Source organism: Littorina saxatilis, linkage group LG2, assembly GCF_037325665.1.
Source record: "Littorina saxatilis isolate snail1 linkage group LG2, US_GU_Lsax_2.0, whole genome shotgun sequence".
NCBI classification, from domain to species: Eukaryota; Metazoa; Mollusca; class Gastropoda; order Littorinimorpha; family Littorinidae; genus Littorina; species Littorina saxatilis.
This window is the reverse complement of record NC_090246.1, coordinates 14,431,662-14,448,703: the sequence shown is the minus strand read 5'-3', so window position 1 is coordinate 14,448,703 and position 17,042 is coordinate 14,431,662. Positions and strand designations below refer to the sequence as shown.

Below are 17,042 nucleotides of genomic sequence, written 5' to 3'. Positions count from 1 at the left end.
AATGAAATAATTTTGCAATGAGTACACAAAATGTCAGCAAAGACTTTTAACGTAATCTTTTATTTATTCAAAGGCTCATAAAATTATGTGAACTTTGAGCAGACAAGCACAGGATACATGACTGATGCAAGTGCACTTCAAACAACAAATGCAGCTGGTGCACAACAAACCCGAACTGTCCAAGCTATTATCCTGCTTCACATTTTTTTTCTCTAAAAGGTTCCCTTTTACTGCTTCCTCCTTGAAAATGATAGAAAATGGTTAAAATAACTGTGATTTTATGGGTTGTGGAAGAGTTATACCCCTTATAAGTTAGACAATGGGACGAATGGTACAAATACAATGGGACGAATGGTACAAATACAATGAAGTCATTGAACTGAAGTGTGCTGGCACTGCGACCACAGTGCAAAGTGAGATCCAATCACAGGCCTAACACATGTTTTAGCCATTCCTGCGGTCCAGTGATCACTGCAGCAGTGAATAGTGTGATCTGAATGTGCATACATACATATATATGTGAAAGAAAAGGGCGTAATTTGACTTTCAGGATCATACTGCAAAAACGCCACATCAGAGCTCATTTAGCAATGATATCAAACAGCTCAACTGACTTGGTCGAATCGTTTGCCCCATTTCTTTAATTGGCACAACTCTTTCACTGCCCATAACAATCTCCCAAGAGTTATTTGGGTTATAAAAATAAAATGGTGCAGTTTTCTTAGTCACCTTGATATTCTTTCTGTTTTAGACTAGACTTCGACGAACTGAGATCTTTGTACATGCAGCTTATTTTTACCTTTCTGTAGCGACCATTTGACATGACGTCTGAGATGGATTTTGCAGCATCATTTTTCTCGGCTACGTTGAGAACACGCACCATTCTTTCAGTAGTTTTACTTTTGGTTGACACAAATCGAACAGCAATGAAGCGCCAGTGTGCAAGACAGAATCTCATTGAAAAGAGCAGCCACGCTTCAACGTAGTCAAAGAACAAGTTGGACGATTTCTCAATCAAATCAAAATACGTAAACGGAGTGCTAAATCATAAATCATGGTCACAAAGTTGTCTTGTTTTCACTTTGCCGCCATCTTAGAAAGTCAAGGTCACTTGAAAACTTCCGGTCTGCATGTGTAACTGGAGTTGCTGTTCCTGTTGTGTCATAAGCGAAATAAACTGATTTCTCTTTCTGGCATTTTCGCGTTGAATTTGAGACAATTGAATTCAGGACAGAAGGAGCAGACAGCGAGAACATAAAATACTTCGTGACTCTTGTTATAGAAAGCAGCGCAGGAGGCTTAACGATGTGTTCATCTTGACAACTCGTGTGTGTTTATGCAACACTTACACTAGCTGTCACTGGGATTGACCTTCATGTGCGCAACATTTCAGCTGCACTAACATACAGAAAAAAAGCGCAGAAGCACTCCCGTAAAAGAGACTAATTTTCTGTAAAGATGTTGACTGGAAGAAGCTCCTTCTTTGCTCGCAGTGGGCTACAGTTTCTGTCGGTTACGTCCAAGCAAAGGTAAGCTGTGCATCAGAAAGGTGAACACATGAGTTTAGTTCTGCCTCCAGGGAGAAAGTGGGGATCAATAAAATTTGTTTCTTCCTTGCTAAAAGTTAAGTTTTGATGTTTTAGAAATTCAGTAAAACTTCTCAATGACGACCTTGAAAATGTCCAGAAAAATCGGTCGTAATAAGGAGGGGTCTTTGTTGGGAATCTGAGGGGAGAGTTTCATCACAGATGAGCTAGGTTACTTTTGTTGTTGATGTTTTCTGTCACAGCTTTCTCCGCCTTCCCACCTGTTGCAAATAGACTCCTGTTCTTTGATTATTGATTGAATGTGGGTTTTCCCACTCCCAGACTTTTTGCGAATACGATCTCTCCATGACTTACTCTATCTTCTAGCTTCAAAAGTTCCTGTTATTTTGTTGGAGTTGTCATATTTACACCACCTCTCAACGATTTAAAATTAAGTCGAACTATGACGAGCGCTTTGACAGATAACACCTCACAAACTCAAATCAAAAGAAGTGTTTTAAATGTTTCTTCAGGATAATTCATTCATTCAATTGGTGAGCACAGAATGCATGTATACACAAACAAGTTGTTGATCAAACTACCACCCCCTTTTTCCCTCCCAACATCCTACTCAAAGGGATCTGAGGTCCTTCAATTGGGGACAGCGGCAGGCCAGTAGATTTTCACGCACTACTTACTTCTGACTGCCACACCTTCTCATGTTGGTCTGCGCCTCTAATGAGGGACGCGTGCATCATGTGCTGGACGAACTTTGATACTCACTGGTAAAAAGATCAAAGTCGTTATTGACCCTTTGTTGGTAGGTCTGTCGTTTGAAAAAGGAGGGCGTTGCCTTAGTTACAGTGTAAAAGGCATCCGTGCCAAGAAAATCGGTTGGCAAACGGAGGGGGCCGTTTTTAGGAGGAGTCGTTACTCCACTGTACCACATTTCCAACCGACCAAACTAAGGTATCTACGGGGATTTGCTAGATGGTTTGTTAATGAAGAAATATTAGGCTGTCAGTTGTTTACTGAATGTACATGTGTGTGAACTGTGATTCTTGGATCATGCCTCTGTTCTTCCGAGTGTAACTGAATCTAGGAATTTTTACTTGGTATCAAATATAACATTACAGTGTTGATCTCAGACTGAGAACATGTCATATCGGACCATCGACGGGCCAGACCAGCATGTCAGATCAAGAATTAAACCAAAGGCTGGGAATACCACTGACATAAACCTATTTTTACTTCTGTTGTCTTACTTTAAATCGATGCAACTTATTTCAAGAAAACGTCTCTTAATTGGTAGAAGGAGTTCAGTTTGGTTAAAGGCATATGTACGCGCTCCCGTGTTTACAAAGTGTAGTTTGCCCATAATCGATGTCAAACGCACCATAAGACCATATAATGACGATATGTCACCATGCGCGGACCATAATACATGCATTACAGCTTGTTCTAGCCTCTGAAAAAGTGAGGATGTCAACAAAGCCGCGGTGTTAGCTCCCTTGCATCAACGTTACATGTGTTGCCAAATCTATAAATAGGACGATCCAGATCAAAATGAAAATTAACATATCTCAACATTGAAGGGGTCCTAGACCACAATATTTTGCAGGGAACTTAATTTAGCATGTCTCCAGCTGTTGGTAAAGCAATTAGCGTGTATAGTCATCGAGTACATATGGCTTTAATCAATGCAGTAATACACTTCAATACATTGATACATGTACCGATAAGCTCAATCTTACCCCCTTTTTTGCAACAATGAACATGGTCCTCTCAAAATGTACAATGATTTCACCATCACCTTCAGGATAGCAACATATAAAAAATAAAAAAATAAATAAACAAGAGGCGAAGCCATCAAGGCTCACGTAAGAAATCGACAAACAGTAACACAAACTCAATCACTCCGTCACACACACACACACACACACACTGTGACACACACACACACTGTGACACACACACACACACACACACACACACACACACACACACACACACACACACACAGAAAGAGCATAGGTGAAACTGTGCACGAAAGCGAGACACTAGATCTAGATCTGTCTGTCTGCATGTAGCCTACTTACAAGGACACGACTGCCAACTAGTCTCGGCGCGCTCAAAATAATAATGACCGAGACTTTCAGTACTTCCTTCGCGTGACGTCTAACCCTCTTACGTCATAATGTGACGTCAATGTAATGTGACGTCTTCAAATGTTAGAGTTTCTACCACAGACATACACACGCACAGACGCACGCACGCACGCACGCACAGACAGAGAGAGTTAGGATCGCATAGGCTACACTTACGTGAGCCAACCAGCTAATCACTTAAAGCCATATGTACTCGATGACTATACACGCTAATTGCTTTACCAACAGCTGGAGACATGCTAAATTAAGTTCCCTGCAAAATATTGTGGTCTAGGACCCCTTCAATGTTGAGATATGTTAATTTTCATTTTGATCTGGATCGTCCTATTTATAGATTTGCCAACAGAGGTAGCGTTGACGCAAGGGAAATAACTCCGCGTCTTTGTTTACATCCAAAGTTTTTGAGACTCTAAAACAAGCTGTAATGCATGTATATGGTCCGCGCATGGCGACATATCGTCATTACATGGTCTTATGGTGCGTTTGACATCGATTATGGGCAAACTACACTTTGTAAACACGGGAGCGCGTACATATGCCTTTAAGAGTTTGCATCACTGAAGAAAACTCAGGACCTTACTACTCCTGCTGAAGATCATTCTTTGTCATTACAAATTTATTTGGATTCAGTAGAACACCCATTTTCAGACCCCCTCCCTTGTAAGACCCTGTTTTCTGTTGATAACCTCTGTGAATTTACCCCCATTTTAGACTTCCCCCTTTTCAGACCAGATTTTCTCAGATTTTTGGAGGTCTTACAAGGGTTCCACTGTAATTAAAATAAATTAAAATGGGGATGTCAACTGTTTTCTATTCTTAACTATCTTTGCACTACATGCAATGATTGTTTTACCCGAACGTCTTATCCTGGAAAATGTTTGTTGCAGGACGGCATTGCGACAGTTTGCTGTGGCATGTCTGCGCTGCGCCAAGGAGAATCAGAAGACCGGCAGTGGACCCATCCCTTTCTCCAACAGCAAAGCTGCATCCTGGAGCATGACAAACTCTGTTGTCATTCCAGTTCGAACTGCACCCTGGTACCAAACCATCAGTATCAGCATCAGCTTAGGAGCTTTCCTGATCTACTTTCTCGTTCTGCGTGAAGAGAATGACCTGGACGTTGAACTGAACTACTCTCTCTTTGAGAGAGTGCCTCAACTTGAGGAGCACCAGGTCAAATTGGCTTTAGACTACTTTCGCCGCCAGGGAAAAGATACACGTGAACTTCAAGAACGACTAGCAGAGATTCAGGCAGAAAAGCAAGCTCAGAAGAAAGAGCAAACGCATTTAGATGGATAAGTAAATCATGTGTGTATGTGTGACCGTAGCAATTCATTCATGGGGCAGGGTTAATCATGAAAAAGAGCTCAGAAGAAGAAATCCCAAGAGCAAACTCATTTGGATGAATAAGTAAATCATGTGTGTGACCTTAGTAATTCATTCATGGGGCAGGGTTAATCTGGAAAAATATTGTTTTAGTGGTGTTATTGATAAGATGAACCAAGATGTAAAGGATGACTTTTGTTATGATCTCCCTGTAATAAAGTTGTTGTACATCAACCGCATTGTTTGCTTGCCGTTTTGTTTATGTGTCATGTTTTTTCAAGAATACATTCTGCGAGTGTGAGGCTGCCCTGTATAGTTATGGAGACTGACTGCGTTGAGAAATATGCATATCGTATGTGTGTACCCATGTTTTCTCTTTTTCAACTTCATGTATTCCCTGTGAATTTGACCATGCTCAATAGTTTTTATCAAAATTGAGGTCACCCTTTTGCAGCCACCGTCCATGCCAATGTGGAGGAGATGGAGGTACTTTTCTCCATTCTACTTTAACCATCACCAGATTACGCTTTGGACTACACAGTCTGGATGATGTGGGTCGTGTACGACCCATACTTTCTAAAGGACTCAACGTAAAAGGTATGGGTCGTACACGACCCACCCCATCCGAATAGGGATAAACTCTTTACCGCCTCTTTACCCATGCCATCCGAATAGGAATAAACACCATTAAATGCCTTCTTTAATTCCATGTGGGTCATCCATAACCCACAACATCCGGGTTGTGTAGTTCAATTGACGTCATTTTTTACATTTAGTTAAGTTTTGACTAAATGTTTTAAAATCGAGGGTCATGGTGTGTGTGCGTGTGTGTGTAGAGCGATTCAGACTAAACTACTGGACCGATCTTTATGACATTTTACATGAGAGTTCCTGGGAATGATATCCCCGGATTTTTTTTCGATAAATGTCTTTGATGATGTCATATCCGACTTTTTGTAAAAGTTGAGGCGGCACTGTCACACCCTCATTTTTCAATCAAATTGATTGAAATTTTGGCCAAGCAATCTTCGACGTAGGACGGACTTCGGTACATGTATTGCATTTCAGCTTGGTGGCTCAAAAATTAATTAATGACTTTGGTCATTAAAAATCTGAAAATTGTAAAAAAAAAAAAAAAATTTATAAATTGATCCACATCTTATTCTTCTCATTTCCTGATTCCAAAAACATATAATAAATATGTTATATTTGGATTAAAAACAAGCTCTGAAAATTAAAAATATAAAAATTATGATCAAAATTAAATTTTCGAAATCAATCCAAAAACACTCATCTTATTCCTTGTCGGTTCCCGATTCCAAAAACATATAGATATGATATGTTTGGATTAAAAACAGAAAGTTAAAACGAAGAGAGGTACAGAAAAGCGTGCTATCCTTCTCAGTGCAACTACTACCCCGCTCTTCTTGTCAATTTCACTGCCTTTGCCGGTGGACTGACGATGCTACGGTCTTGCTGAAAAATTGCAGTGCGTTCATTTTCATTCTGTGAGTTCCACAGCTTGACTAAATGTAGTAATTTCGCCTTACGCGACTTGTTATTTGTTCACAAAGATAATCAGACCTGGGAACTGCTTTTGCACTTGAGTACTCATGCAAACTGGGCGTATTTTCTTTGAAAAATGAGCGTACTCTACACATCATTTGAACATCCATGATTCAACCATGTTTCACACGCGTCCGTCGCACTGTTAATTAAGTTTACCAACACGTTTAAAACAAATACTTCTTTCAATGCTTACTGTAATCATGTGTCAAAATACTGGATCAGCTTCCGGATGCCTTGTGAAGAAAAGTTTATGAATTTTTCTTGTCGTATTTTATTCCACCGACCGTACTGATAGTTTTCTAGATGATCATGCGTACAAAATCGTATGGGTTCCCATGTCTGGATAATCCTTCAAAAATTGGTCGATAGGAAGGTTCTATGGTGTTTGAGGATTACATGAAGTCTCAATCCAAAACTCCAATAGTTTTACTTTTAGAGATAGACACTTTAGTGAGGCTCTGGGTTGCCCACAACCCAGGAAGCACAGAAAGTTAGGCATGGTCCTTAATCCTTTTTATGTAAACAATTTGTCTCCGAATATGATTAGGATCTGGAATATTTTTTTTTACATAGAATACCAGACCATCACTTGGACACACCAAAAATGAACATGTGCTGAGCTGGAATTTTTGTTTATTGATCAATTCTGCAGATTGCTACTTCAGGCTCTCAAGAACAATATCAAACAAATCCACTTTGCCAGAAAGCATCCAGGTTAATAATTTGTGGCGTGGGTTCAAGTGAAGGAATACGAAAGCCTGACCAGATACGAGATTTGATTAGCAACGAGCTCACTGGATCATCCATGAAGGCACAGTAGAACGGAGCTGATTTCATAAGGCCCCCCCCAAAAAAAAGGTCCGTTTACGGTAACATAGGGTGAAAAAATAGGGTTGGTAGGTCGGCTTTCTTTTTTTTTTCCTCCCCTCTCTATGTTTCACAGTTCATTTCTTCTCATCAATCCCTGTTTTTGCCTGTTGAAAAACGTTAATGATACTAAAACTCGCTGGATAGGTACCGATAATTTTCACCCCATCCTTTTTATGACATTTATCAAGCTTTACAGTTTGCGGGTGGCGAACACCACTGCGTGCATCCATTTTGAAAGGAAGTAACACGAGTGACAACCCTTTACTCCTAACAGTACTTTGAGCTTACCTCCCTTCTGTCGTCTGCTGTTTGAGCGCAAACAGCTCTATTTTGGATGCGTTTTTTTCCAGACGATCCCAAAAAAGATTTGGGTCGGGCCTAAAAACTAGGGTCGGTCGGGTTACCGTAAACAGACATATATATTTTTTTGGGCCTAACCACCACAAGAAGCATTTACAAAAAATATAACTACCATCACTCATTTATAATCACCAACAGTTGCATAAAAGGACAAGCCAATCGCACACACAACAATATGGGATTCCACTTGCACGCTAACAGGAAGGCAAACAAACGCGAGTAATTTTGCCAATTTTATTCTTTTATCCCATTAAACATCAAAGACAAAAGATTACAAACCTAGCAAATATATATCGCAAACAAAATTGTCGAATTTCTTCCCTTTTGTTACTCGATTTGCTGCTGCCTGTAGGTATGGATGTGACCACTCCCTGATAAAAGATGTGCTAGCAAAACTCAAACCTTGATCATGCACAGAAACCAAACCAGAATTTGACCAGCCTCTGCACCGGCAAACAGTAAAATGGATCTCCTTCCCACTGAGCCTTTTCTGTCAATGAGTCAGTTATGAAAACAAATTTGGCCAGAACGGCAACATCCTCGAAGTTAGAAAATGAAAGTTGATGATCATTCAGTTGTCAGCAGGTTGCGTATATGGTTACACACTAATGACAGCCTGGCTTTCTGTACCTTAAACCAAATCACCCTCCCCCCACTCCCCGAATGACAATGAATTCACAGACACAGAAAGAGATGTCCACATAAAACGTAAAAATCATAAAAATGTGTGTACTAAGAGTCTCAGTCTACAGCAACAGGTATGAGACACGTCCAGTAGGTCCACAGCGGCCAGGCCTGAACACTCTCTTTGTGTATGCCCGATATTATGAGTTGTTGGATGGAAAGAAGGCGCACTCTTGGTGATATGACGCTGAGCCGAGTGAGGTGAGATGACACTATCATACTATGCACGGTGAGATGACATGCGGCACACTATGCACGCTCTCCACGGATACGGCGGGCCAGCTGGATATCCTTGGGCATGATGGTGACACGCTTGGCGTGGATGGCGCACAGGTTGGTGTCCTCAAAGAGACCCACCAGGTAAGCTTCGCTGGCCTCCTGCAACATAAGAACAAAGAAAGGATGAGTGAAACAGCAATAAGAACCAAAGTAACCATTGAAAGAAAAAACAACCGAAAGATAAAGAAAGAAAAAAACATCCCAAAAAATCACCAGCTATTTAATGTTCTCAAGAAGCATCCTGGGCACAAAGAACACCAAATGATACTATTAACCATAAAACTAAAAGTCTTGTGTGAACCCTGAAGATGTTAGGTTCCATTCACAATAAGTCAATAATCAAGATACCCAGTACCAACTTCCAATCCATAGTTACTCATAAGCAGGGTTTCATTTACTAGTGCGCCCTGCGCCATTGGCGCATTAAATCTGAAAATGTCCCATCACAAGTCCCGTCAAAGGGCGCAGTGCGATTCCATACCACAAATTAAAATTGATCAAAACTCCATCCTGCTGTACAAGGAAAGTTGTTCCCACCAGGCACCCACGTCAAATGAGTTTATCCTATAAATAGCCTAGACCTGGGAACCCCTGTTTTGCACTTTGAGTATTCTCAAACAAACTTGGTGTATTTTCAAAAAAATGAGCGTACTCCACACAGCGTTTGCACATCCATGATTAAAACATGCTTCATGCGCGTCCGTCACACCGTTAATTAAGTTTACCTATACATTTAAAACAAATGCTTTGTTCAATTTTTACTAACAAGAAGAGCAAACGCTCGATCGAGTCACTTTCGCAGTTCTGAATATTATATGAGGCATCAGATGGACAGGAAGAAATTGCTATTCACAACACAATACAGATGTAAATAATTTGATGTAAAGAATAATCCTATAAAGTTTGAATCAAATCCGATGAATAGTTTCAGAGATATGATATTTCAATTTTTTTCCTTCAAGACATACCTGTGACCTTGAAAAAGGTCAAAGGTCACCAAAGCAGACGTCAAAGTGTAGAGGTCACTGGGAGTCACGTTCACATAAAATTTGAGCCCGGTCACTTTTATAGTTTCCGAGAAAAGCCCAACGTTAAGTTGTGTGTTGCCGAACAGAAAAGGCTAGTTATCTCCCTTGTTTTTCTGATAACGTTCGTAAAAGGCTACAGATGTAAATACTTTGATGTAAAGAATAATCCTACAAAGTTTCAATCACATCCGATGAACTTTGTCAAAGATATAAAATGTCTAATTTTTCCTTTGACGCTGACCTGTGACCTTGAAAAAGGTCAAAGGTCAATGAAACCATCGTTAAAGTGTAGAGGTCATTGGAGGTCACGACTAAACAAAATATGAGCCCGATCGCTTTGATAGTTTCCGAGAAAAGTCCAACGTTAAGGTGGTGTCTACGGACGGCCGGCCGGACAGACTAACACTGACCGATTACATAGAGTCACTTTTTCTCAAGTGACTCAAAAACTGTAACGTATTTGACGGACTTCAAGCCGCAACTTTAAAAAACAAGAAGAGCAAACGCTCGATCGAGTCACTTTCGCAGTTCTGAATATTATATGAGGCATCAGATGGACAGGAAGAAATTGCTATTCACAACACAATGAGTCACGTTCACATAAAATTTGAGCCCGGTCACTTTTATAGTTTCCGAGAAAAGCCCAACGTTAAGTTGTGTGTTTCCGAACAGAAAAGGCTAGTTATCTCCCTTGTTTTTCTGATAACGTTCGTAAAAGGCTACAGATGTAAATACTTTGATGTAAATGACTTTGATGTAAAGAATAATCCTACAAAGTTTCAATCACATCCGATGAACTTTGTCAAAGATATAAAATGTCTAATTTTTCCTTTGACGCTGACCTGTGACCTTGAAAAAGGTCAAAGGTCAACGAAACCATCGTTAAAGTGTAGAGGTCATTGGAGGTCACGACTAAACAAAATATGAGCCCGATCGCTTTGATAGTTTCCGAGAAAAGTCCAAAAGGCCGGCCGGACAGACTAACACTGACCGATTGACATAGAGTCACTTTTTCTCAAGTGACTCAAAAAATCGCATTGCGGCTTATAAAAAGATGCGGCTAAAACATTACCTAAACTTGAATAGCATTCACCTAATTGAAGTCGCCGCGGATTTTCATTTCGCCCGATTAGCAATTACCGGTACTTTATTAGCTCTCTATTCAAGACTCGGCGCTTTTCTCTTTCATTCGCGAATCTTCGTTTGTCAACAAGTCGTCGTGACAAGCGTACAGAGAAACACAGGATGTATCAGGATCTCGCGTGAGCGAGATTTCGTTTTTTTGTGTCTCGCGATAGTTGGAGGAGCAAGAGCCGCCATGTTGTGTTTTCGTCTGCTCGAAATGTGTGCTACAGTCGTAAATCATCCCAAAAAAGCTTTTTCCGGGCGGGACTACATGTGTGTGTTGACTGTTGGTTACAAATTGTGTGTGTGTGTGGTATTTTTCTTCAAACTTTTTCACTTTTCTTCTTTGTTTCACTTGTTTATTCTTGGAGCCGATTTCGCCAAATACCGTACTTTCGTTTGCCTGGTTGTTTTGATTGATTGACACGATCCGATTATATTTTTTTCGACAGCGGCTAATATAGTGACGAAATCATGTGGCAAAATACTGGATCGGCTTGAGGATGGGCTTGTGAAGAAAAGTAGTCTAGGAAATTTTCTCGTCGTATTTTTTTCCCACTGACCGTACTGAGCGTATTCTCGACAATCATGCGTACAAAATACCGCGAAATCGTATGGGTTCCCAGGTCTGTTACCAATACATAAAAATCAAATGCTTATTCAAATGTTTACTGACAAAAACCGTAATCATTTGTCAAAATACAGCAGTCCCTCTCATGAACGGACACCCTTGGGCCATAGCAAAACTGTCCATACATTGCAGGTGTCCGGTCACGGGAGGGGTGACCACACCACCCCCTCCCCCATACACTCACACAGACACACAAACAACAGGATTGAGTCTATGCTAATCACTTCTTGTGGCTACTAAACAATAAACTCCTAATACTTCTTTAAACGTTCTGTAAAAATGATTTGTATGAAAAGTGTTGAAAAGAAGAGACAAAATAAATCCTCAAGGCAGTGAACACACTCACCATGCACTGACATACGAAAGCAGCCACACAAACGCAGCACAGAGGAGCGTGTGCAGATGCTTTGCAAGAATAAGTTTGAAACCCAGTTTGAATAAATAGCAGCAGATAGAGCTGCATGTCATAATCATGTAATTTATTTTCATCTTGTCTGGCTTTATTGACTGGATGCCGATCATGTGGCATGGCAGTGACTTTTCACTCTTCAGTCGGAAATACACTGTACATAACACAGCTCCCACTCTCCCTCACTAATGCCTACCCCAAGCCGTGACAACTGATGCTTGGAAATTGTGTGGAAGAGTACACCTCTCTATTTCTCTCCAATGCTCTTCCTGCTGACATGCAGTGACACCGGACACCCCACAGAGTTTAGCCAGCTACCCCTCCACCCCCCCCCCCCCCGCCTCCCTCTCTCTCTCACTCCCTCCAGCCATGTACTGTTGGGCTGTGGCCAGAGAGGTCAGCTCCAACTGTTCACTCAGAGCAAAACCAGTTGACTGTGTCGTAACTTTTGACACAGCAAGACAACTGAAGGGTTCACAGATTAGGCAACCGACTCACTGGTCAAGGCTGAGGGGAAACAAGACTGAGTATCTTGTCAATGAAAGAGGTTACACACAGACACACGATGCTGAGAACTGTGGCCGGTGTTTCACTCTCTTTCGCTCAGGACCTTCATCGACTGTGGTTTCTGTTGTTTACGTCCAACAGACAAGAATAAAGAGCACAGTGCAGTTTCATGTTGGCATCTTCGCATGTACTCCACTCCTGACCAAAACTACCCCCCCCCCCCCCCCCCCCCTCCTGATGGGTACAGGTGCACTCAAGTTACCAGTGACTGTCGTCACGCCATTGCGGCTGTGATCTTTGCACCAAGAGCCGGACTGCTCTGTTATCGATTTTGTTGTGGTGAAAATGTGACGATGGTCTGTCCGTACATTGGAGGTATGACCTGCTGTTGGGACCGAAAATGAGTGTCCGTGTCCACGTTTTGCAGGTGTCCGTTTAAGGGGGGGAAATATAGAAGGAAAACACTCCGTACCGAGCAAATGTGTCCGTACATGTCAGGTGTCCGCTCACGCCGGGGGCCGTACATTGCAGGGACTGCTGTACTGGATCGGCATTGGGATACGCTTTTTCTCTCGTCATCCCCCCCCCCCCCCCCCCCCCCCCCCACTGACCGTATTCTAGACAATCATTAGTACCAAATATGCCGAAATGTTATGGGTTCCCAGGTCTGCCCTAGGCAAAAACCACAAAACTTGCACAGCCAGAAGTGAACAATAGACCTTTCTGGTATTTGAGAAGATCTTGCTTCGACATGCTTTGAAAGTCGCGAGAACTATCAGGCATGGGAATTGAAAAACGTAAACAAGAAGGGCAAAGCCCATACGACTCACATGCTTTACACATTTTTCCTACCAAAATACATGTGACCTTGACCCAAGGTCAAGGTCATCCAAGGTCATGCAACACAAAGCTGTTAATTCAAGACATAGGAAGTACAATGGTGCTTATTGGCTCTTTCTACCATGAGATATGGTCACTTTTAGTGGTTCACTACCTTATTTTGGTCACATTTCATAAGGGTCAAAGTGACCTTGACCTTGATCATATGTGACCAAATGTGCCTCATGATGAAAGCATAACATGTGCCCCACATAATTTTTAAGTTTGAAACAGTTATCTTCCATAGTTCAGGGTCAAGGTCACTTCAAAATATGTATACAATCCAACTTTGAAGAGCTCCTGTGACCTTGACGCAAGGTAAACCAAACTGGTATCAAAAGATGGGGCTTACTTTGCCCTATATATCATGTATAGGTGAGGTATTGAATCTCAAAAACTTCAGAGAAAATGGGAAAAATGTGAAAAATAGCTGTTTTTTAGGCAACATTTATGGCCCCTGCGACCTTGACCTTGAAGCAAGGTCAAGATGCTATGTATGTTTTTTGGGGCCTTGTCATCATACACCATCTTGCCAAATTTGGTACTGATAGACTGAATAGTGTCCAAGAAATATCCAACGTTAAAGTTTTCCGGACGGACGGATGTCCGGACGGACGGACGACTCGGGTGAGTACATAGACTCACTTTTGCTTCGCATGTGAGTCAAAAATATGTGTGGTTACGGTAACCCGAGCTACCCTATTTTTAGGGGCCGATCCTATAACTTTTTATTACATTTGTCAAAAAAAAAAAAAAAAAAAAAAAAAAAAAACCGAGTGCAAAAAAAGCAATGAAAGCGAAAGCGCCCGTGTCGCACACTTATTTCCCTGTCAAGTAGGTTTAATTTGTACACATTAGAAAAAAAAGTTAAAAAAAAAAAAGTGATTGCCTACCTACCTACCCTATTTATTTTGGCTATGTTACCGTAACCACACCCATTTTTTTTTGTGGCCTAACTGAAGACGCGAAGCGTCAAGTCGACGGCGCGAAGCGCCTAGCCTTACTAGGGGGGTCCGGGGGCACCCCCCCCCCCGGAAATTTTTTCTCTCCAAAGAACCCAGATGGTGCAATCTGGTGTCATCAGCTCCAAGTTTGCCATCAAATTCTGTTTTTAGAATCAGAGTTTTTAGTACAAAAATGTACCTATTTTTGCTTCTTTGAAGAAAAAAAATATATACATGCATTATACGGTTTAAATTTGTAAAAAAAATTGATCTGTTGAGACAAACAGGAATCTGTGCAATCTGGTTTACTTTCAAACATAAAAGTTAAATAACTGAGGCGGGCGGTAGCAGTGCGTGGACAAAGTACGGAAAATTTTCGCGGGCTTTTGCGCAAAGGCCAAAGCAACCGGTGCTTTTTTTGTGTGCCTCCCCCCTTTATTTTTTCGGCGGACACTTTTGCATTTTCGGCGGAACAAAAAAAATTAAAAAAAAAATCGGCAGACAATTCCCATGCCGGAACTATGATCTTGCGTGTTCGCAGCTCTCGCGAGTCTATTTAGAATTTACTCAGAATGTTTAGCGTATCAAATGGTGTTCTTGCGTAGCAGTCTCTAAAATGCATGTGCTCATCAGCATTCTATGACTTAATGCTATTTCGTGCAAGAATATACACCCCTGATGATCACCTAGGTCCACTTGCTATCACTCTAGCACAATTTTCCAAGCATACACACCTGAAGTGCACCAATGGCAGCACTCTGGAATCGCAGGTCTGTCTTGAAGTCCTGAGCAATTTCACGAACAAGACGCTGGAAAGGCAGCTTGCGGATCAGCAGTTCTGTGGATTTCTGGTACCTTCTGATCTCACGAAGAGCCACAGTACCAGGCCTGTATCTGTGGGGCTTCTTCACACCTCCAGTTGAGGGAGCACTCTTACGTGCAGCCTTGGTGGCCAGCTGCTTACGAGGAGCTTTACCTCCAGTAGACTTACGGGCTGTCTGCTTGGTACGGGCCATTCTGGAAAAGAAATCAAAAATTAGCACAAGACCGGTTATTTATCACTAAAAAACAAACAATTACTTTTAAGTTATAGTTATACCATCTCAAGTAGAACCCAGACCCGTTTACCCCCAAAACTTGACAAGAGTAATGGTCAAGTAAAAAAATAGTAATCTGATGACCAAAATAGTAACCCGGCCAGTGGTTACAAGCAACAACATTAGTAACACAAACCTTTGTTGAAGCACATTTGAAAATCGTAGTCTGAATTCAAATGGAGTATTTTCCCCCCAAAATCCTAAAAAATAGTAATAAATTACTCCAAAATAGTATGGGTAAACAGGTCTGAGAACCAAAGCTCAGGGACACGTCCTTACCTGTTCCAGCTTAAGCCACATTACGAAATTTAGTACGACTACGAAATTTCACACAAGTGATGCAATCAAAGGTCAAGAAACTTTACAATTTAAACATCGTCTGAGGTAAACAAGGAGTCGCATTTGCACTGATGACGTCGCGGGCACATGCCCAAACTGCTCAGAACAATCTATTTTTGGAACACAGCATGTACCAAAACAAAGCGGACATAGGGTGTTTAAATGAAACCAGCTTGAAGTATCACTCATTTAGTTCACTTTAAAACCTCATTCCAACACGCGACTATCGTTTACTGCCCAACTTTACCTCCGATTCGTGCCAAAAACCGAATTTAAACATATCACTTACGAATGGGGATTCTCCGTCGACGCCACCAGAAAATGGCGGCCACAAACTGGCACAGTTTCTCACTCTTTCATAATTGCAATTCTAAGCATAAATGATGAATGTATAACCTGTAACAATTATCCTCCCTCAAATATGCTACCTCATATACATGATTTGTGCACTTGTAGCACATACAGTTCTGAGAAATACTTACTTTTCGGTCGATCTGTTCGCTCAATATGAAACACACTGTTCACAATTTGCCGCAAAATTCGCAACGCACTGTGGTCATGAATATTTCCGTGGATGACGTCACAAAGACACTTGATAGCGATTGGATAAAAACTACGCTCACTCATTGGATAAAAAGTTAGCCTTTTCATTGGACAAAATTTGGCGTAAAGGTCTATTTTATTGGTCATATTTTGCAATCTTTCATTGGTGAATAACACCGCGCGTTCATTGGTCAGTGACACGTCAAGGGTATATTTCTACTTTCGTTTTCCGCAAACGGACGAACACAGAAATAACACCAACAAAACAATTTCTTGAAGGCGTCCGATGTTAGTGAGATTGTGTTCGTACGAATGCGTTACATCGCCCGCTTACGCGCATGGCGCCTGAGTCCCTTACACTGATGATGATGATGCACGACTGTTGCTAGGTTTAAAACAAGACTTGGACGATACCCGGCTTCCGCCTGTGGACTGACTTAGCATAAAGGGATCAATGGAAACAAGCGAGTTTGAAACTGACTACTCTCAATGTAACTTTTGTATGCTGCGAACCAAATCTTTTGATACAACTACAACCTGAACATTTGTAAAGAGATTAAAACAAGTCGCGTAAGGCGAAATTACTACATTTAGTCAAGCTGTGGAACTCAAAGAATGAAACTGAACGCACTGCATTTTTTCACAATGACCGTAGTCCGCCGCTTGTGTAAAACGGAGTGAAACTGACGAGCCTGTTTAGCGCGGTAGTGGTTTCGCTGTGCTGCATAGCACGCCGCTTTTCTGTGCCTCTCTTCGTT

The 17,042-nt window shown here is 41.4% G+C and overlaps 2 protein-coding genes across 3 annotated transcripts; one reads left to right on the top strand and one right to left on the bottom strand.

The window, feature by feature from the left end:
* The first annotated feature begins 1,158 nt into the window (after nucleotides 1–1,158).
* On the top strand, nucleotides 1,159–5,259 carry LOC138958285 (uncharacterized). Its single transcript, XM_070329396.1, has 2 exons — nucleotides 1,159–1,529; nucleotides 4,582–5,259. Exons 1-2 carry the CDS (start codon nucleotides 1,459–1,461, stop codon nucleotides 4,991–4,993), a joined length of 483 nt encoding a protein of 160 aa, XP_070185497.1. The 5' UTR covers nucleotides 1,159–1,458; the 3' UTR covers nucleotides 4,994–5,259.
* Nucleotides 5,260–8,039: 2,780 nt separating this feature from the next.
* Nucleotides 8,040–16,345, bottom strand: LOC138958286 (histone H3.3A). Of its 2 annotated transcripts, none has more exons than XM_070329397.1 (3): nucleotides 16,224–16,345; nucleotides 15,040–15,322; nucleotides 8,040–8,881 (listed from the first exon to the last, which is right to left on the bottom strand). In XM_070329397.1, the coding sequence occupies exons 2-3, from the start codon at nucleotides 15,319–15,321 to the stop codon at nucleotides 8,753–8,755; spliced, it is 411 nt and encodes a 136-aa protein (XP_070185498.1). In that variant the 5' UTR covers nucleotide 15,322; nucleotides 16,224–16,345; the 3' UTR covers nucleotides 8,040–8,752. The 2 variants fall into 2 exon arrangements, with proteins under 2 accessions (XP_070185498.1, XP_070185499.1); XM_070329398.1 differs by lacking the exon at nucleotides 16,224–16,345 and adding an exon at nucleotides 15,539–15,656.
* Nucleotides 16,346–17,042: the final 697 nt, after the last annotated feature.